The following is a 23,202-nucleotide window of genomic DNA, read 5'->3' on the forward strand; positions in this document are numbered from 1 at the left end:
AAGCTTCTTGAGTTGGCACCGAGTGAACAGGGAAGGAAATGCAATCGGATTACTTTACAAAACAAAGCAACGCTTTCATGGCTTCAAGGCGTTGTGTAGTATGACGATGAAAACGGGAAGGGTGTAACAAACTGTCGACGACTCAAACTAAGACTTAGATGTTTAGATGACGCAACGAAATGATGACTGCAAGGACGCTAGCACGTCGCCCACTTGATAGACCGACTATATCTGGACGCTTCGTGTGCCATGGACGTCGTCCGCATGTGTTTGTGTTTGTAAATGACAGTGTTCTCGCCAGTACCGTCAGTACCGTCATTTTGGCAGTTGGGACAAGGAAGGGACGTTTTGGAAGGGGAAAACAGCAATTATTGACTGTTGGGAACAAAATTGGAAAGCCTTAGCATGCTTATAGTGTGGGATCACGGATCTAGCTAAAGACGTTGGTGGTCTTGATGGTCCCAAAGTTGCTACAGAACAATACATATTCTTATGTCATCTGGTAATCTTAGAGAGTGCATGGTCTCCTTGTTGGCATCTAGTTGAGGTGGATTCCTGTTGAACTTACACACAAAGAAGTGCTAATGAGACTGTGGTTGTAGCAGGTGTTCTACTAATTGCTGTTTATCTTCAATCTCATGTCTTGTACACCCTTGCTCTTTTAGGTCAGCTCATAATATTCCAGTTTTATTAAGTCAACTTGTCATTGTAATAACTTCAAGACTTACATAGAGTCTTCTGACGTTTTGTTAGTTAGCTAACGGCACTTCTTTTTAAAAATTGTGGCTTATTTCTATCATATTTTGTCTCATCTATGGAACATTGGTTATCTACTTCTACTAATATACATGCATCTGACTCTAATACAAGTAGGGAACAGAAAAGGTAATTTTATGATGTCATTACCAAATATGTCAATATCAAACATTTGATGACGTTATTATATTTAATGACCGTCATAACGACGGGTTGGCAAACAATCCTGGCTAGAACGCTGAATGAGTAAATGGATCATACATATGTGGAACAACATCATGCATGCTATCTACAACACAAAATGGTGTAGCCTGGGGGCATTTGCCCCTCCAAATATGCTACACTATTTGTCAAATCGGGCAGATTAAGAAGATTGCCTCAACTAGGATAAGTGAACGAGGGTTAATTGATTTGAGACTAAACTTTTATTGACAAAATTGTACGTCCTGTCATTTTCAAGTAACAATTAACCAAAGTGGGATTTTACTGTAAATCACCAAAGTGATTTTAGCTTGTGATATGCACTATACCTTCAGAGTTTAGCACTAACAGAATGACATAATTAGGGCTAGGCGTAGGAACCACGGGGCCATAGCCCCAGATCAGCAGCCAATGGTCACTATATATAAAATAGGTCATCGTGAAAACAAGCTACAAGTGGAAGAAAACGAGGAGCTGCAACAGTGGGAAAACTACTTTTTAATATGCGCAGACGTCCTGGGTACACGAGGCTACACTTGCCGCGCATTGAGGTTTGCCCCCGCAACCTGGATGTCATTCCTACACTGTTAGGAGCATTCACGGTATGTATACTGGTTTATCTGTACAGCCAGCAAGCCAGTCTTTTTGCTGGAGGTTCGTATCAAGTCATTGAAATCATAAACACAACCTTAGAACGCAATGTACAGAGTCCAAGGCTTCAACGACGGGCTCGTCTCTGAAGGGAAAATAAGGGAGGACACAAGGTTTCAGGCTCTTGTCCTCTGGCCATCCGTTATGAATGACATTTGTAACGCTTGCAAGGTATCATCAACTGCTGTTTCTCGCTGAATCTCTTGTAACTTGCTTGTTGTAATGAAGTAGCAATCTACAGCTGCAATTTTGTTCTAATTTCTTTTCAAATGTCGACTGCGTGTTCAGAATTTCAAGGCCATTCTCTACTGTACCGCTCCTGCTCTCTGTCGTTAAATACCCTCTTGAAAGAGTGTCGGCCAAAACCATTTCTTTCCTTTCTTGTACAATACTTTGAGATCGTATCTTTGCAGCCGCAGTAACATTCTCTGTAATCTTCTTGGCGCTGTTTGAAGTGACTTGTGCACAATGATTTCTAAAGGCTTATGATCAGATTGTACTTCCATTGGTCGTCTATACGTATATTGGTCGAATCGTTCCAATCGATAGACTATCGCTAGTAATTCCTTTTCTATTTGAGCGTATCCGCTTTCACACTCATTCAACGCTCTACTAGCATACGAGATTGGTTGCTCGTCTTGGAGAAGCACGGCCGCCAACCCCAAGCTGGATGCATCACACTGCATTAATGTGGGTTTTGTCGTGTCAAAATATCTCAGAACTGGTGCTGTAGTTATAGCTTGTTTGATTTTTCCTAGCGCCCGTTCTTGTTTGTCTTACCACTCCCACGCATTATTCGGACGTGTCGATTCCCTCACTGGCTCACAAGTATGAGCAAGCTTCGGCAAATATCTTGACAAATAGTTAGCCATGCCAAGAAGCCGTCGAACACTTTCAACATTTTCTGGTTTGGGAATTTTCAGAATGCATTAACTTCTTCTGGATCAGATTTCAGCCCGTTTTCTGTAAGAGTATGGCCCATATATGTCACTTGCAGTTCTCTCAATCGAAACTTCTCTTTATTTAACTTAATTAATACCTTATCTCTACAACGCTTCAGTAAAGCGAGTAAATTCCGGTCGTAATTTGTTCTCGCCTCTTCAAGAGTGGATCCTCTGCCCGTAACCAGTATGTCGTCAGCAATAACGTAGCTATCATTCAGTCCTTCTAGTGCTTGATTTAATTTTCTCTGGGATACCTCCTGTGCCGGAGATATCCCAAACGGCATTCGTATTCATTTAGAGCGTCCTATCGGAGTGCGGAAGGTTGTGAGATTGCTTGTTTCTTTATGCAGGACCACGTGCCAAAATTCATTTCGATCATCGCACACGCTGAAGACTTTCGTATTTTTCAACCGTGGTAATAAATCATCAGTTGTGGCAATCGGGTAATGGCAGCGTTTTAGGGCCCGGTTTAGCGGTTTCTGGTCGATGCAAATTCGAAGTCCTCTCGGCTTTCTCACAACTACCAGAGCGGAGATCCAATCCTTCATTAGCGTTGGCTTGCAGACTAGACTCTGTAGCAAAAAGCGCGCAATGACAAGGGTAGGTGTTGATCTTGACATGAAACTACGGTTTGGAGAGTCAATTTGAAGCTTCCAGAGCTATTCTTTCGCGAAAAGATGTATTTGTATTCATTCTTGAAGACTTCTTGATGGGTAGACGGTATAGTTTCATGTCAATGTCAACCCCTTTCCTTGTCATTGCGCGCTTTTTGCTGCAGAGTCTAGCCTGCGCGCAAACGCTAGTGGCCGCAAAGGAGATACATGCGCGTGTGAAATACGTAGACGGTCATCACTCCGCCAATTGTAGATCTCAGACTATGTAAGCCTAGATACACGACACCCGTCACCAACACTCCATAGACTTACCTTTCAACATGCTTCAGTTGTCTGCAATTCCACAAATACCAAGCAATGGTCGTGTGGTTCGTTTATTAACCCGAGGCGGAGCCTCTCGTTACAGTAGTGATTCTTGTCGACGACCGACTACACAGATGTAGGCGGTACTATCTATTTAGCGCACGCATAGGTGCACTGTTCTGAATAGCGTTGTTTCTAGACAAACACAGCTGATTCATTGTTTCGCGGACTGGATCAACCCAAAGTTACAAGACAAAGTAGTTGCATCGATATGTGGAAATGTGTTGTGAGTCCATTTCTTTCTAGATAGAGTACTGATTTGCAATACGAGCCGGATCTAGTAGGTATGTCTAGAGTATTGTTGTTACAGTCTGGTATGTTGCTAGACAACGTGTTTTCGCTCATAATTATTTAAAGAGCTTATTTTGTGCGCAGCAGCTGTCGGTGTTGTGGGGAAAAAATTAGTGGTAAGATTTACGGCCTATAGTACATGCAGCTGAAGTGTCGTTGAGCATTTTCCTTGTTTCTGCAGTTGGTTGTTGCGTGTGAAGTACGTTATTTATCGTTGCCGTTTTGTCGCGGCTAAAATTAGTCGTTCCTTGTTGTGGGAACAAAGATCATTGGTGAACGAAGATCGTTGGTAGGCTTCGATCGTCTTTGCGTGACGGTAACCTATGATAGTCGGTTACTGTGTTCGTAGCTATCACGCGTTGTTCAGCTACGATGTTTTGCGTTTCGTTTTCTGGGAGCAATAATCAGCGGTAAGCTTTATTGTGTCACAGTCCATCATGAATAGAGTAGAGCCTTTGCAGAGTTTAGCTAACAATTTGAAGCTTTCTTCAGTACCTCTTGAGTTATCATGTTTGAATAAACTAGAAACTAGAATGATGTGTTTATGAGCATAGCGTTTATGAAAATGGTGACCGGGAAGCACCGTTGCATACATGGCCCTGCCGTGAACATACATGTACCTAGAATTCTGTCATGACGCAACTAATTACAATCAAGCTGAATACCAGCCATGGGCTTTGAACTTTCTGTACTTTTCATTGGATTATAGTTCTAACGCTAATTTGATTTTGAAGCTACGGGACACTTGATGCATGACGACTTTGGGGGTGACACTTGATGACGTTGGGGTACCATTTAGTGGTCCACTTATCAACAGTTAGTAAGAAGAGATGGTAGGAAGTAGGCGGGATGATACCAGACTCTTGGAATTGTCATACGGGCACCGGACAAGACTAGCGCGAGAGAGTCTGAGGACGAGGCTAGAAACACATGCAGACTGTTAGGCTAGAACAGCTTTAGTATGTACAAGAGCGAGACAATAATTATTGTATTTACTAATCTAACAAGGTACTAACCGTTAACGGCATATTTTCAATCTGAGCGATTGAGCGAGCACATTTAGTGTTCTTTGTCTCTTGAAACGCTAACATGGGTACGCAATGAAACACATGCATGAACCCGTTTTTTATCGGTCACGCCTAGGTGTATGTGTGCATGCGCGAGAGGCCAGATCTACATCATGTTCATCGACGATTCAGCTCCCGGCGTATTGTCCAGTACTTTTCACGTTCTAGTGTGGTTCTTTGCAACTGCAGCCATTATTGGCAACGTGCTGTTAATGGTATGGCGCTGCGCAAGGAAGGAGTCACGCCTGCAAATTCTCTCTCTACTAATCGTCAGTCTCTCCGTTGCTGATATTCTCTGGTCTTTTCACTACCTCATCCAAGAAGTGATGCTCCTGCCTGCGCTAGACGCTGGCAAAAACGACACTTTTGATTTCACCCCTCAAGATGAAAGTCTCTGCCTCACAGCCACTTTCTTGACCTTTACTAGTTGTAGTGCAGTAATGGCTACAGTGGTCGGCATAGCTCTCCACACTGCCTTTACTCTTGTTGGTCATCGTCAAAAAATTATCGTTTACATAGTTGTGGTTACTGGCTGGATCTTTTCTTTGTCGCTGGCAACTTCGGTGACTCTTGAAATGAATGACATCGTCAAGCATTTTAATAGAAGTATGTCGGCAAGTACCTTCTCATTGATAGCAACATTTGGTTGCATGGGAGGCTCGAATCCTATTTCTTATCCGATCATCGTTACCTCCATCAACGCAGTGGCTTCTGTTGCCTGTATTCTCATCTACAGTACTTTGTGCTGCAAGCTGAGGAAATTCAACAGTTACGTTGCTAGTACAGAATTGAAACATTTGAAGATAAGACTAACGGTTATAGTTGTGGTGAATGTGATCGTCTGGTGGCCGGCTTGCATCATTTATTGGTATAGTTATGTCAATGGTGAGTTTGTGTTCAACGGTAAGCTGAGCTTGGATGCTCCATTGCCTATCATGGTGTTGACTGTGGTGGTGAGCTTGATTAATCCGTTGATCTACACAATAGATCTAAAATACGTCATGAATGTAATCAAAACCGTCTGCGTTTTAATATGCTGTTATGGTAACAGTGAAAGGAGGAGACTAATTATTGCAAACGGGGATGAAACCGAATCAAGTTGTGGTTGCTCCGTTGTTTGTCAGACTATTTGTCAAGTGGAAGGAAGACGTGGGAAAGGGATTCGATTGATGAGAGACACAATGGATCAGACAACATCAAGCAGCCTGTTTCCAGAAATTGGACCTTTAACAAATGAAATGGGCGATCTGCCAGTTTGAGTCAGTCTAGGTTACTGCATGCATGTAAACGCCTAGAGAGCTGTTACACTGTAAAACGTATCTGGTTAGAACGCAGATTGCAGACTGCAGAGACATTGAAGCTGGAATCGTTTAGGAGATAATTGCATGCGTGATAAATGTTACCTGTTCACGTACTCTTGTTTCGCTGTCGACAGTGAGCCGTTCTAGCACAGGTATGTCTCATCCTGTCCATCTATGGGAGTCCATTGTCGCACGTGACAACAACACGTGACCATGCAACCGACCACTAACTTTTAATTAGCCCCTACAACACTAGGTTAAGAATTCAGTTTGAAGGGACCCTCTTTTGCGATAAGATATTCCTACTACTTGGGGTCAAAGCATTGTTAGCAACACTAAAACACTTTTATCCTGCATTAGACAGTATTTTTATATATTTGAAAGCGGTCTACTTTGTCTCAATTTTTACATCCCTAATTCTGTTTTCAGTAACCAAGTTTAGAGATCGATGGACCTGTGGTTGTGAAACATTGAATTAACTAGTAGCATTAAGATGGCTCTGAAACAAAAATAATGAAAGGGAGCACTATACAGTGCTGAACCCTATAAACGTCGAGAAATTGACTCCTTTCCAGTTTTGGGTACTTTCGTTGAACAGTCGAACCTCGCTAATCCGAGCAGCCCATGCCACCCAACGATTGATTTTAGCCTCAACAACGAGACACAGGTACGTACTTCAATCGCCATAACACCAGACAGTTACTGCACACGTGTACTGGTTGGCAAGCACCTACTTGCAAGCATACACAATAGACATAGCCTCGGAGCCAGACCGCTTTTGCACGTGAGGGGGCGGGAAGGGCGGGTGCGAGGGCGGAGAGGAAAAAGCGGTCTGGGACTACACTATTGTAAGTGAGCTCGGAAGTAGGCGCAACGACTTAATTTGTTATTATGCTAAACGAGTCTCACAGTTATTAGCCTACTTACAATGATTTGAGAACCATGCAGTGGTTGTGTCGTTCTCCATGTCATCTTGCAGTCTGCTTACACCTAGAAAGTCTGTATCTTCAGACAAGTGCAGAATTTGCGGCAGTAACTTTACGTCAGGGCGCGCTAAACACAACTTGCTTCTATCTAGCTAGGGGGGCATCACCACTCGAGTGAGCCGACTAGCTGACTTCGGGGCATTCATAGACATGGCGGAATTTTCCTACCATTGATATCAGAGTCTGACGATTTCGATTCACCAACAATGGCAGCTGCAAACACTTACGTTTTAATAAGAGCGACCTGATCTCCCATCAGCGACTTCAGCGGAGTTACCACAAGCATCACAAGATCCGCGCGGGATATTGCCAGAAGCCATATTGGCTGCTAGTCGGGCACAAGCGATGGCGGGAGAACATGCAAAATGAGCGATTTTCCAAAGCCGTACACAAGGAGGCGAAGAGAAAGCTTCTGCAGTGACTTCAAATTCTGCTCGCCGACAAGAGGCAAAACGCTGGGCATGGCAGCTGCAATGCTTCATCGTCAGGCATTGCTCAGAAGTCATCCCTAACAGACAACACTAGACGGCCACTCGTAGCCGCTCACACTCCAACACCTTACAAGCTGTAAATGTAATCACTTACCACATTAGCTGTTGCACCTGCAGACGCATTAACGTCATCCGCTGCGTTGCTATTAGCATTTTCATCACCGATTGGCCGCCTATCTCAAGGCGTGGGTTTTGATTGGCGCGGTTGCAATTCAGCGAAGAAGAGTCGTCCTCTTCCGAACTAGGTCTGATCGGCGAAGTCCCCAAACGGCTTTTTCTCTCCGCCCTTAAGCCTCTCACGTGCAAAAACGGTCTGGCTCCGAGGCTAAAATACCATATCCGCAACTCTACCATTCAAATCAACAATTACTATGTTTGGTTGCGGTGGGACCAAATATACGTTTACCGTACATTTGCAAGAACCTGGTTGCGGTATTGATTGCATTATGGGAACCGGTTGGCGTTTCTATCATTCTGTGCTTGGCCATCCACTGCTTTAGTTCTGCGATGTTGTAGTTTCCAACACTCTTGCCAACACATCTTCAACTGGTTGCTTTCGAGACATTTGGACGTCAATCGGAATGAAACGAAAATAGCTATCAAGGGGCTGCATACCTACAGCTTGACGACAACCGACTGACGGTACTGTGGTGGCAGGCACAATTGATTCGTACCATGCAAGAAACCATAAACGCTATCTGGAGAGAGCTGGCATGGCAGCAGCGTGAATACATGCTAGCCGTCTCGCCGACAGTCATTGACAATGTGCTGGAATGACCGCTTGGGTGTTTAGCTAAGGACACCTCTACATCTACGTGAAAATGAGCTGGTGGAATATGTGAGTGCATCTGCACTGTTCAAACGTTCTGCTGGTGAATACGTTTGTCAAATCGCTATGTCAAACGAAGCGGTTTCTATGGTGCAATCAATACCGCAACTAGATTCTTGCAAATGTACGGTAAATGCATATTTAGTTCCACTTCAACCAAACACAGTAGTTGTTGATTTAAATGGTAGAGTTGCGGATATAGCCTATTAATACCACGTGCACGTCACTACACAAGCATCCCAACACCTGTTTATACAGGTGGCTGAGAAAGGACAGGCAGTCATCAAACGGTAAATCTGTTCACGTCACTACAAGACCCAAGCATCCCAACACTTGTTTATACAGGTGGCTGAGAAAGGACAGGCAGTATCTAGATCCTATATCATCAAACTGTAAATCACTGCGGTGCGGCACTTTGTCGCAGATGCACGTACTCTCTGTTCGCTATGGCCTTTAATGTAGTCTATAACTCGAGAGTCATGATAAGTAATCAAAATTTGAACATAGGGCGTAACTCCACCTATACTGGTGGACAAGCTCCAACAGCCACATGTCGAGATTACACGAGCGCACGCTATACATTCCAAAGTTGTTTACATGGTCGTTTTCGTCGAGACCGTATTTCCGTCCAGTCGTTCGTTCGCCACACCGGTAAGACGACTACTATAACCCTCGGTACGCCTAGGGTTGATCATTGAGAATTTTACGTCAGATTCTATGTTTAGGTTAGTAACTGATCTGAATGAAAGAGAGCATTTACACAGTACTGAATCCTAGGCGACAAAAAATTGATCCCTTTCCAGTTTCGGGTACTTTGGTTGTACAGTAGAATTAGCAATGTGTATGCTTCCAAACGCACTGCACAACAGGAAACGTACCTCCCAACGATTGATTTTAGCCTCAGCAACGAGGCACAGGTACGTACTTCAATCGCAAACAACGCCTAACAACACTAAACAGTTGCTGGACAAGCACCTACTTAAAAGTTTGCACAAACTAACACCACGTGCATGTCACTAGACACAAGCCTTCCAACAATTGTATATACAGATGGCTGAGTCACACTACTGTCTATTCCCGGTGAGTGTAAACTCGGAGGTGAGTGATGAAGTAGAGATCACACGAGGTGTGCTTATTAGAGCACTAGGAGCTGCTCCAGTTGGACCATGTTACACCCATTATCTTAAATGGTTCCAGTTGCTGATCCGTTGGTCTTACAAGATAACTGAATAATAACCATTGCTCCATCCGTTTGTCTTTGATATGCACGAGTATTAGTCTTCCGTTTCGTTTGTAGGAAAAGCTTAGATAATTTAATAAACAGAAATGCCAGACCTAGTGGTTTCTAACGATACCGATATCATCGCGAAAGTGATGATTTTCAGAGTTCACACTTATGGGAACAGACAGTAGGTCCAACACTTGTTTATACAGGTGGCTGAAAAGGGACAGGCAGTCTTCTTATCAACGGTAAATCACTTTGGCATCGTGCTTTGTCGCAGGTTCACTTGCTCTCTGTTCACTTACTCTCCGTTCGCTATGACCTTGAAGGTACACTCGAAAGTCATCATCAGTACATCAAAATCGCAACGTCCTGCGTGACCCGCCTAGACTAGCGGACAAGCTCATATTACACAAGTTCTTTACATGGTCGTATTCGTTGAGTCGGTATTTCCGTCAAGTCGGTTGTTCGCTACTTCTGGTAAGACGACTACTATAACGCTTGCTACGGCTAGGATTAATAAAGAAGCACTAAAGTGCTGAACCCTCGCTGCTAGCGTGGAAAAGCTGCTGCACGCGTACAGCACTTGACAATATATAGAGTATATGTGTATATATATATATATATATATATATATATATATATATATATATATATATATATATATATATACATACATACATACATACATACATACATATATTATATATATACATACATACATACATACATACATACATACATACATACATATATAGTGTGTGTGTGTGTGTGTGTGTGTGTGTGTGTGTGTGTGTGTGTGTGTGTGTGTGTGTGTGTGTGTGTGTGTGTGTGTGTGTGTGTGTGTACGCTATTCGAGGCCACGTCATTTGTTTGTTCGAAACCGAAATTGGCGCGCGTTCTCTCTACACGCAGACTCTCGGCACGTGCAGGGAAAGATTTGCGTATAAATCAATCAATAGATTAGCTGATAATCTTAATTTCATCTATTTGAAACAGATAAAGCATGGCATGCGTTTCAGTAAAAGTTTACTTAAAATATTAGCAGCATGGTTATACACAATTACCGCAATTTAGACTGACTCGGATGGCAGTTGGTCCATTTCATTTTGAAAAGGGTCAATTTCCGGAAACAAGTGACTTGATGTCGTCTGATCTATGGTATCTCCTTTCAATTGAGTTCCTTTTCTAAAATCATGTCTTCCTCGAACTCGATAAATCATCTGACAAACAACAGAGCAACCACATCTTGATTCGTTTTCATCCTCGTTTGCAACAATTAGTCTTTGTCGTTCACTGTTGCCATGACAACATATAAAAACACAGACATTTTTTATTGCCTTAGTCACACGTTTTGAAGCTATTGTGTAGATCAACGGATTAATCAAGCTCACCACCACAGTCAACATCTTTATAGGCAAAGTAGCATCCAAGCTCAGCTTACCGTTGAACACAGTCTCGTCTCTGACATAACTATACCAATAAATAATGCAAGTGGGCCACCAGACGATCACATTCACCACAACTATAACCGTTAGTCTTATCTGCAAATGTTTTAGTTCTCTACTAGCAACATTAACATTGAATTTTCTCAGTCTGCAGCACAATAGACTGTAGATGACAATACAGGCAACAGAAGCCACTGCGTTGATGGAGGTAACGATGATCGGATAGGAATTAAGATTCGCGTCTCCCATGCAACCAAATGTTGCCGTCAATGAGAAGGTACTCGCAGACATACTCCTATTATAATGCTGGACGACGTCGTTCATTTGAAGAGTCAGCCAAGTTGCAAAAGTCAAAGAAAACATCCAGGTGATAACCACAACTATGTAAACAATAACATTATGACAATGACCAACAAGAGTAAAGGCAGTGTGGAGAGCTATGCCGACTGCTGTAGTCATTACTGCATTACAAGATGTGGCAGCTAGGAAAGTGACGGTGAGGCAAAGAGCTTCATCTCGAGAAGTGAAATCGAAAGTGTCGCCTTTACCAGCGTCTAGCACAGGCAAGAGCATCACTTCTTGGATGAGGAAGTGACAAGACCAGAGAATATCAGCAACGGCAAGACTGACGATTAGTAGAGAAAGAAGTTGCAGGCGTGACTCCTTGGTTGCGCATCGCCATATCAGCACCAGGACGTTGCCAGAGATAGCTGCGATAGCAAAACACCACACTAGAATGTGAAACGTACTGGAGATTAGGCCAGGAACTGAATTGTAGCCGGACATGACAAAGAAAGAGAGAGCGAGAGAGAGAGAGCCGGTGTCACAGGATCTAATTAGTATATTAAGTCTCAGACAGAGTATCCGGCCTGATATTAATTAGCCTAGGACAAGGTCTAGAGAGTCACAGTCGCCTCGCAGGACCTAAATACAGATTTAGAAAGAATTTTTAGTGTTCCCCCAAATCTTGGACTCTGCACTACGCCACTGCTGCCCGGAAACCACAGAGAGTACCCCCTCTGGATCCGTCACTGCATGAGCTTCGCAGTATTTATTGCACGCGTGTCTTTGTATATAGAAGAAGGCGGCAGTAACGAGAATAGGCTAGGGGAGCCTAAAGGTGCACCCGGGTTGAAGTTCTTGCGCAAGACCTTGCAAGGAGTTTCAATTACTTGCACGTACTTGGCAAACGTCATGTTCACGCATGAACTTGGGTCAAGGCCTTGCATGTTCTTAGTACGCGTCAAGTCAAGGAGCACTTCAGAATCTCTCTATTAATCCTAGAGAAAAACTGGCTGATTGACTGGTGCTTTTCTAAATCAGGTTCGTTTGCTAGGCTAATTTCAAAATGTTCTATTGCATTGATAGCGTGACCGCCAAGTACTTTCTCGTTCTTGGACTCTCAAGATCTTGCAAGTTCATAAATAACCTTGTCTCGATCTGCTGTACGTGCTATTATGCAGCATTTACACGGAGAATAACGATTTCAAGCGAACACTGTTGCAGTTCAATCTCTTAGTTAAACAATTTGGCAAGTAGAAATTAGCGAAGTTCTATTTCTGCACGTATCAATTGACCAACTAAGTACTTGTATGTTCTTACATGAACGCACGCGTCTCCTAGAACTTGCAAGTTCTTGCTCCAACCTACTAGTATATATCTGCTGGTAGACATACCAGTCAAATTATCTACCTTATTGTCACAATAATAATCTCTTCCACAACTCTTGCCAATATTATTCAATTCTAGGCTACAGCTACTAATACTAATACAGTTTGCACACTTTACACACGATAATCTCTTAAAACCGGCACCAAAAATCCACATACATTGTCACTAAAATCATTGTCAGCAACAAAAATGCACTTTTTACTTATTTTACTGCAGTACACAGCAACCAGTTCATCTATCTCTTCCACTGGCATGTAGAATGATGCGAGACAATTGTCTCGAACAAATCGTCTTAGCAGCGATAACGTTGGCAATTGCTGACCATCCTTACAAATGTTAGATTGATGCCTATGGTATCATTGTACTATTGCAACTGCTGTCGATTCAACAAGAACAAATTTCAGAACTTTTCCATAAAGGAGAGTGGCACTCTCAATTTCTACTACCATGCTTGAACTGCTACCACATCTCTGGTAAAGAAGTGAATGAAAAACTTCATGTCTCACTATGGCCCGACATGCTGTACCAGCCAACAGTGGTGCTGTTCCTGTCAAGGCAGTGATGGCTTGTATTTCCAAGTTTGAAAGTGGTTGTTGTTCTTCTACTGGAAGAAAAAACTCAATTCCATTTTCAATTGTCACAGTGTTCCCCCTATTGCAGATAGTTCCAATCAATACACAGAACAAAATCGGTGACCATTTCTTCAACATTACCGTAAATTGGGAGTTCTCCTCATTCGAAGATGACAAGCATACTCTTCCACAACAGATGGTGCCTGAGACTGTCTACTCAATCAGACCAGCTGTTGTCTTGAAAAAAATTTTTGAACCATCTATGGCATCACGAACAATAGAGAATAGTCTAATTTCAGTTTAGTAGCTACCTTACATTTACCTATATATGCACATATACATACACACATACCATGAAATAATATCATACATGTAGTACGAACACATACCTACATACATACATATACCTACATACATACATAGCTTCCTGGCTAGCAAAGAGCAGGTGTGATATATTAAATAAATATATCGCAATTGCACTACAAACCAAATTGGGGAATACTGGCTTAATTTGTTACCTGGTCAGCAACACCTCTTGTTCCCGTAAATAGACCTCCTACTTCTTTTACCATATTCTCAAAAGAGAACATAGAGTTTGTCCATAAAGGGCTAAAATCAATCACTTGTCTCTCTAAGTGACAAAGGCTGTGCACATTCATTGTCATTGCTGTTTCACCTGCATAAATAATGAGAAATAATTAACACTTACATACAACCTCCACTAATAACTAATGATACCATATAGAGTTTCCATCTCTTGCACAAAATACTCAAGCATTACACCAGACTTCTTAATATCGTTCATGCTCGGAGAAGACAGCAAAGTATAAACTGCAGTAACCAAAAGGGCAAAATGGCAGTGATAATTATCTGTCAAGAATTGGCGAACTATTGGTAGCATAAAGTATAATAGGCTTTCGTTTGAAGTCATGAGGAACACCTATTTTTACAAGCATTCTACTAATCTCTCTCTTATGTCTCCCAAGGTAGTAGTCTTTGCTGTGGTTCTCTGAAGAAAACCATAGCTGTAGCAGCTGTGGAACAACTCCTTCACAGTGTCACAACGTTAATTTCTAGAAAACGCTGCCAAAATTCTGCACTACCTTCAAGAATCGCATGCATGTAATCAACAGGCACATCTTCTGGAATTTGTAGTAGATCTGAAAGCACGGCCTTACCCTTGACACCATAAACCTACAAGGTACATCCACTTCACTGTTTGTCCAAAAAGCTGCGCGTGCGCACGTACACACACACACACACACACACACACACACACACACACACACACACACACCAGCAACATGTACACATTTGTATAGCCAACGTAATCTTACTGGTTTATGTGTAGCATCTGCTTCAGTTGCATGCTGCATAACCATCTCTGAAGTTCTTAATTCATACTCCCCATAAGGATATGTCTGAGAATGATCAATTCTAACTCCAGGATGCAAACACTTCTAAACAACATGTAGCAGTGCAACATTTTGCTACTGGGATACGTACTCTTTGGATGCCCTCAGTTCTAAGCTAGCATCACTCAGCTGAAGTACAACCTCAATTATCCGATGACTTAGCGAAAACTAAACAGTCTAGAAAATCAACTGTCTAGATAATTGACCAGCTGAGTGGGAATGATTTTCGCAATTAAGGGATGCTTATAAATTGCAATGAGAAGTTGCAGTGATACCAAATAAAGTGATACCACATTACAACAGGTCACCTGTGCTCTAGATAACTGAAACTATGTTTGGATTATCATTTCAGAATAATCAGTGTCTGGTTAAACATTAATTGAGTTTGTACAGTAAACAAAACATGCACATACCATCACACAAACTCAATTCAACCATAGCCATATGTATTAATTAAACTCTACCCTTTGTGATAGATACATCTTTGGTATTAATTAAGTAAGCAAAGAAGAATTCTCACAGAGCTGTAAAAGCCAGTGCAAACATACTGCAATTACTTACTGTACATCCATAATAGCCATTGTACTGCATATGATTCACAAGCTGTGCTTTGGCAGGCAAGTCCGCAACAACTTGCAGTGCTTGAACCTCCCAAGTAGCTTCTTCCCCAATAGCCGACGTCAATTTTATTCCTTCATGTGCATATGTAGTTGCACATCACCAAATGTAACAAACACATCAACATCTAGTAATCTGGTACCTTCAACTGATAGTTGCTTTACTTCTTCAACAAAAGCATTCAAAAATATAGCCATTTGAGGTTTTGTTCTCCCACACCAAATTGCGGCAAGTATCATATTGTCAACATCATACCTGTCACACCAGTACATGTGTCATACAACATCCATAGACAAACATTGTTCTGATAATTCATATCTATTCATTTTTGCAAACCTTAATCTAGGTGGTAGTTCTGCAACAACACAAGACAACGGCCAGACTAATTGTTGTGATGACTTAAACACTGGAGCTCCATCAGCGTTTAAAATCAAACTTACAGAAAACTTGCCAGCAATTTCCTTAACACGCTGAAACCGAAGACCATCAGAAACATCTTGTATTTGATCAGTTCCATTACTCTTGCATCGAGCAATTTCATCACCATGCTCTAATTGAAAGTAAGTAATGCTATGGTACAGTACAAACACATCTGCAAGCTTTCAATATTAACCTGCTATAAGCCTTGTAAGTTGTGGTTGGAGAGCCAGTGTAAACAGTTCACATGATTTGTCACGATGTTGCCTTAGACCCATGTAGCGTTCTTTAGTACAAAACAAGCCTGAGATTTCTTCATGACAAATACTACATACAAGCTTCTTTGATGGCTGACAATTGAATTGGTGGTTCTTAAACAAGAGTTGGTTGCTGATTCGTCTAAATCTATAAATTGATGTTGTGCATTTATTGGGTACAAGGCAGTGCTGAGAAATGAGTTTCAACAAATCACTTAGAGCCACGTCTGATAGGCTATGCGTGGAGATAAAGAGAGAAACCAACAAGATACTGTCCGCTTCAGTCATTGGTGATCCCATATACAGCTGTTCATCATAGTAATGCTTATCATCATGTACAACATGAGTCGCAAAAAGGAAACCTAAGAAACAGACTCTAATGTGTTCTATTACAAACTATGATTCCATTAATTAAGAAATCTATTTAGCAACAAGTGAAACAAGCAAGAGAAACATACAAAGGTAGACCTGATAAAATCAAAAGAAAGAGCTAGAGCATGTAATACTTAATAGTCTGATAAAATTTACTTATGTATTGCCAAGAAATCAATTATAACTGCCTCTTAATTAAACAACATAATGACCTGTGTTAGCACATATCAAACTGATCTACCTTGATTTTCTTCATTTTCAGAACGTCCAGCATCAACCTCTTCATCTGTGTTGTCATCGCACGACCCACCTAGAAAAATAACATATCTGCTCTACCACACTGCACCCAGGTCTATGTAAATACATACAAATCAGTTGACTATCTTCATTGTCCTGATGACAAGAATCAGAACCTTCATCCTCGCTACTTGTTTTTCAGAAACACAGTCTTTGTCTTTGTCATCCAGTTGATGTGTAGTAGAAGTTGTGATGTTGATTCCTGTATAGGGATCATCAGTAGACGAGCTACTTTCTTGATATACCTCATCATCAGTAGACGAGCTACTTTCTTGCTATACATACATACAGTTTTTTGTTTGTACATACGTAGATACAAGAGCCCCTAAGGCCCACGTTCGATACTGCAATGACTAAACTTGCTATACTCTAAATTTTCAACAGTCACTCCATCAAGTCACTAGGTACGTCATACTTGCTGTACTTCATACTTCATACTTCATATGAAGTATGGAGAGAAAGGCAATTGTTTGTTAGTTCCTTGCCCAAGAGAATTTATGTATGTGGCCCTCCCGCACTCAAACTGTGACCCAAAGGTCCCTGATGTTGCTAATCCCCAACTGCACACTCTAACCAATTGAGACACATACATACATACATACATACATACATAAATATACAAATATATATATATATATATATATATATATATATATATATATATATATATATATACATATATATATATACAAATAAATCGAGATGTATCATTGGACGGAAATATTTGACCATATCACATTTTTACAACAATACATACTCAGTAAGTAGATTAGTCTAACAAACATAATATGTTGACTAGATAATTCTCCTAAAATAGGAAATAATAAAAAAATTTAAAATTTAAGCTGTAAAACTAAAATACTACTTATATTCAGAACTAAATACATGATAGGAGAGTCTGGACTCCAAGCCCATTATACCGTTTATTACGTCTTTTAGTTTACCAAGAAAGTGTAGTTGACCCGCAAGAAAGCTACATCCTACCTACCTACCTACCTACATTATTTTCTGGCCTTCTTCTTTTTCCCCAGAATAACGATTTGGTCGATGCGCTCTTCCAACGGTCTAGCGGTGCATCGGTAACGATTTCTATGCCTTCTAGTGTACTTCCTACATGGCTCTTCCTTATCCACATACACCCGATTGACATCGTGCTTGTACCTCGTAGACATGTCCACTAGAAACACGAATCCGCAGTTGCTCCGGGTTAGTTACAGCGCATGCGTGGACGCAAATGAGATAAGCAGCAAGATCAACGAATCAGCGTCCAGTTACCCTCACAGCTAGCAGTCGGCCACTCTTTATCTACCTCCTACAGTACTGTACCCGTGATTCAGGTAGTGTTGAGCATGCGCACTCCGCGAGTTTGACGTTGCGTAGCAGCGAAACACCGCCTTCTTCGGCGACCGCGTGTGCACCGCTAGATAATTATATACTAACAGCGCGCAATATACGGGACAATTTATTTTCTAAACGATTTTGAAGTGCGCATGGCTGAAGTTTGCCATGCCACGTGACAACAGTATATACACTAGAATTTTAAAAACTCTTTTCCTGAAAAAAGAAATAGATGTAGGAATTGTATAAAAAGTAATAGAAACAAGATCTATAGATAATATTAACCAAAGCCAGACATCATTAGTGAATCCTTCCAACCCAATAAAAGTAAAATGTAGGGAATGTGGTTGGAAGGATTCACTAATGATGTCTGGCTTTGGTTAATATTATCTATAGATCTTGTTTCTATTACTTTTTATACAATCTCTACATCTATTTCTTTTTCAGGAAAAAAGTTTTAAAAATTCTAGTTTGGTAAGTTTTTAGGAGTGCGAAAGCACAGCCTACGCCATTAATTAAACAAAGATTTTATAGCCTAACAAAAATACACATTTTCTAAACCATACTTGGTCTACATGTCTAGTCTTATATCTTGAGCATGTGGATCTTAGGTTTACAGTGTACTTGCAAATACGTTAAGAGCTATGCAGTGTTTATGTATAGGTGGTTTGAATCAGACGTTACATTTAGTTGCAATAATACAACTAGTAAGTATGAAGCCGTGTTCTACTTGCTTCAGAGCTACGAGCATACGTGCATGTAGTTGTGTGTGTGTGTGTGTGTGTGTGTGTGTGTGTGTGTGTGTGTGTGTGTGTGTGTGTGTGTGTGTGTGTGTGTGTGTGTGTGTAGATTGAAGAAGGAATTTATGCAGATGATTAGCTGTTAGATCTCCTGGTTGTCTACAACAATTTCTAGATGTATTCTTGCATAATTTTAAAATTTGTGTCCGGTGGGATATGAGTATTAGCGTTTAACCACATTTTAAGGTGATTTCTGAAGATCTAAAATATGACCACGCCCACACAACCTGGCAATCCCTACATACAGGGTACTACCGTATCCTGCGATAAAATTAATTATTCACAACGTCATAGAGATTGCTATGTCTAAAATATACTTATGACGTAGTTTCGAATCCGATCCCAAGTCATTTGGTAGCGTATTCGGGCACATTCCAATCCGTATGTGAGTCACGTCCGTGGTGTACAGGGACTATTCTGTTCACGGGGACTATCCTGTTCACGTGGACTATTCTGTTCATATTTGCTCCTATTCTGTTCATATTTGCTCCTATTCTGTTCACCGGGGACTATCTTGTTCACGCAATTTGAACCCACCCTAGCGGGGACTATCCTGTTCACTGGGGACTATCTTGTTCACGTGAACAGGATAGTCCCCAGTGAACAGGATAGTCCCCGCTATAGCGTGGACTATTCTGTTCACCGGGGACTATCTTGTTCACAGGCGACTATCCTGTTCACGACGACTGTTCTGCATGTTCACACTAGCCATATCCATAGTGTTCACAGGCGACTTTAACTTATAGTCCTGTTCACGTGAACAGGATAGTCCCCGGTGGACAGGATAGTCCCCACTATAGCGGGGACTATCCTGTTCACCGAGGACTATCCTGTTCACAGGCGACTATCTTGTTCACATGCGACTAACTATCCTGTTCACGACGACTATTCTGCATTCGTCTGCTTGCTGCTATAGCCTAGCTCAGTCGTATACCGTAGCACAAAGCAACTAAACTAGCGATGCATCGTGTACGTACCTAGTAGGGGTGCTTAGGTATTTAGTGGTTCTATGAACAGCTTAGTGGTTTGAACCTCACCGTAATAGCTTTATAGTCATCCGATTCTAGGAAACATTACAACACACGGTCATATAGTTCTAATTTAAAAATTGCAACCAACACGATCTCCTATGCACTCAACTATGATGCAACTTTCTGCAGGGTTTAATAGGTTTCAAATGAACAAAACTGTTCAAGAATAGCCTGTTGTTTGTCCACCTTTATTCAAATCTAATCTTGTAATATTTTCACTATACACATGATAACTTTTGTCTAATAGCAATCTTAGATAGAGCTAAAAAATTCTCTAGCTGAAGAGGAATTTGTAACGCTACCTAACTAAATAAATAGTAATCATAAATATCTCGATGATAAAATACAATTTGCTCTGACAGCTAGATGCCATTGTACGTGTGTAGTTGCCTTTTATTACTCTCTGATTCATCGTATTGAACCTGGTTACTGTAACAATAACATAGCAATAGGCACCGCAAGCAAAGGTTAAAGACATAAAGAGAACACCCTCTGACGGTATTCTCATTTCTGTAGCTATATCGGACCACTACTACACTGTACACGGATATACAAACGCCATCCTATAGCAGGAAGTGACATGCGTAAATTCTTTCTGGCGAAAAGTAAAATTTTTGGTAAGTTCGATCACGAGTTAGAGAGATAGTTGACGTACCTAGAGTCTCGCATCGTAACTGCATGTAGATTACTTATCTCTATAGATAAATGGCTGGCTAGAGAAAAGTATAGATAGAGTGTATGTATAGGTATCGCGTCAATATAGTGATCAACGCGTACGTTCATTCTCTGTATAGCAAATTTATCCTCTAAAGTTTAGCTAGTCTAGCTATAGAAAAGAGTACAGTACAGTCTATTTCTACATGAGGTTGCGTACACCCCTCGGGGTCGCAATCGAACACCACATTACCTACATACGTGTAGACCGGCGTATGCTGATTGAATTTTGATCATTGTGATGTGCGTGGAAAACACGGATCGCGGACTGCGGATTCACGGTCCTCTACTAGAGACCATCAGGGAACCTCGTGCGCATCGTCCTCCCATTGAATTGAGCTAGTTTCGTGTAACCAGACCGCGCATGCTCTAGTAGTCGTCGACCGTGCATGCTTTCGAATCGTACGTACTTTCGTGTGCTTTTCTAATCGCGTGATATATCATCAGGAGGTATTTGGTCTAACTCTTCTCAATCGTTTCACTAGGACGTGCATGTGGTTGACGCGTGGGAGCTCCTGAAGATCAATTTCTTACTTCGCACGCTTGCTACGCTGGTAAGGACGATTCCTCGAGTTTGGTAATACCAGTAGCAGTGAACAAGACGGTAGATCTGTGTCTACATCAGCTGTACTCTAAGTCTCTCGGCATGGCAAGAGCAGAAGGTGCATGTGATTGCAAGCCAGGTGGTATTTGTGAATTGTAGACGTGCATGGCCCAGTATTGTTGTTAGTTGCTCTTTGCAGTAGTCGAGTCGTTGGTTTTGTTCACTTAGAGCAGCTGTTTGTGGTTATCTAGGCATCAGGCCAGTGGCATGTCTGGTAGCGATCGAACAGCAGTCCAGTCACGGTTTGCTTGGTAGACAGACGCGTGAAAGTTTTTGTTCGGGTTTTGGTTTCTACTTTTGGAGTTCAACATTCTAGTTTACTACCAATGGAATTAATGAGGTTGCAATGCATGAGGTACGTACCAGTTAACGCGCGCGTTTAGACTGTCCTCTAGTTGGGAGTTATAGATGATCATACAGACAGCAGTCCTGAAAAGTCTACGTTTTCATGGTATGAGAGACTGTGTCATCGATGTCATTGGTTCATTGCTTGTGTCTAAGGGTCTTTTTTTCAAATTAGGTACAATGCAGCATAGCAGTCCTAAAGTGGGAAGTACATCTAGAAAGACAGGGAATATTTACTGTATTAGTGGCTGTTGGGAACTCGATCTGCCTTTGGTGCTTTCTTGATGGGCACACAATAGCCTATGCAACCTCCCCCACACTCAAAACACTAGACTTGTTTTGAATCTGTGTCTAAGATTGATCGATCGATGCATGGCAACTTCTGTGTGATATAGAAATGTATTATAGTATGGTACTCATATGTATGATTTTTTTCACGCCTGCTGAAGGCATACAGTATCCACAGTTAATAAAGGACATACAGAACTGTACATTTAAAATTTACACAGAGACACACACAAAATAGATATTATAAAATGTGTTTTTGTTTATTGTATATGAGGAAAATAGTAATGCTAGATCACAGTCTCAATCTTCAATTAATTTCCCTACCCTAGATGACTTGCTGGTGCTTGCTTACAACCATCGATCCCTGTTACTGACGCAATTAACTTACTATGCATTAATTGCATTATAGTTGCTGTAAATTTACTAGCTTCTTGCAACCACTCGCCAACCTTCTGTCACAGACACTGTACAGTATAGATATCATACTTATCTAGGAATTACGTAATCACACATGGACAATCAGAAAATTATTAGTTGTAATACACACATTCCTAGGATCTGTATACACCAGAGAGGACCACTTTAGTTGAGCACATTAGAAGAGACTACGATATGGTAGTGTTGTCAGCCACGTACGGTACAGGCAGGTAGCTAGATAGCTAAATTGAGCAAGAGCTAGTACGGTCAGTGTTGCGCGTATGGATTGATGGGACTGTTGACAATGAACAAAAGTGTCTAGCTAGTGAACAGAAGCTATAGTGAACATGCAGATCTATAGTCGCCGTAAACAGAATATATACTAGCCGATAGTCGCCGTGAACAGGATAGTCCCCGGTGAACGTGAACAAGATTGTCACCTGTCAACAGGATTATAAGTCGCCTGTGAACAGAATAGTCGCCATGAACACTGTACGCATATGGCTAGTGTGAACATGCAGAATAGTCGTCGTGAACAGGATAGTCGCCTGTGAACAGTATTCTAGGTCGCCTGTGAACAGAATAGTCGCCATGAACACTGTATGCATATGGCTAGTGTGAACATGCAGAATAGTCGTCGTGAACAGGATAGTTAGTCGCATGTGAACAAGATAGTCGCCTGTGAACAGGATAGTCCTCGGTGAACAGGATAGTCCCCGCTATAGTGGGGACTATCCTGTCCACCGGGGACTATCCTGTTCACGTGAACAGGACTATAAGTTAAAGTCGCCTGTGAACACTATGGATATGGCTAGTGTGAACATGCAGAACAGTCGTCGTGAACAGGATAGTCGCCTGTGAACAAGATAGTCCCCGGTGAAC

The 23,202-nt window shown here is 41.6% G+C and overlaps 2 protein-coding genes and 1 long non-coding RNA gene across 3 annotated transcripts; 1 reads left to right on the forward strand and 2 right to left on the reverse strand.

Annotated features, from left to right (window-relative positions):
- Positions 1-10,691: 10,691 nt before the first annotated feature.
- On the reverse strand, positions 10,692-11,883 carry LOC134186099 (uncharacterized). Its single transcript, XM_062654016.1, has one exon. The coding sequence runs from the start codon at positions 11,735-11,737 to the stop codon at positions 10,790-10,792; it is 948 nt and encodes a 315-aa protein (XP_062510000.1). The 5' UTR covers positions 11,738-11,883; the 3' UTR covers positions 10,692-10,789.
- A 994-nt stretch (positions 11,884-12,877) lies between these two features.
- Positions 12,878-16,790, reverse strand: LOC134185694 (uncharacterized). Its single transcript, XM_062653551.1, has 10 exons — positions 16,728-16,790; positions 16,054-16,476; positions 15,777-15,990; positions 15,583-15,695; positions 15,384-15,514; positions 14,511-14,601; positions 14,146-14,455; positions 13,926-14,083; positions 13,549-13,667; positions 12,878-13,486 (listed from the first exon to the last, which is right to left on the reverse strand). The coding sequence occupies exons 2-7, from the start codon at positions 16,412-16,414 to the stop codon at positions 14,274-14,276; spliced, it is 1,092 nt and encodes a 363-aa protein (XP_062509535.1). The 5' UTR covers positions 16,415-16,476; positions 16,728-16,790; the 3' UTR covers positions 12,878-13,486; positions 13,549-13,667; positions 13,926-14,083; positions 14,146-14,273.
- A 4,248-nt stretch (positions 16,791-21,038) lies between these two features.
- Positions 21,039-22,488, forward strand: LOC134185891 (uncharacterized). Its single transcript, XR_009970868.1, has 4 exons — positions 21,039-21,220; positions 21,462-21,625; positions 21,679-21,721; positions 21,791-22,488. It is a non-coding gene; the product is annotated as an uncharacterized LOC134185891 (long non-coding RNA).
- The last annotated feature ends 714 nt before the right edge of the window (positions 22,489-23,202 follow it).

Source organism: Corticium candelabrum, chromosome 10 (assembly GCF_963422355.1).
Source record: "Corticium candelabrum chromosome 10, ooCorCand1.1, whole genome shotgun sequence".
Lineage (NCBI taxonomy): Eukaryota > Metazoa > Porifera > Homoscleromorpha > Homosclerophorida > Plakinidae > Corticium > Corticium candelabrum.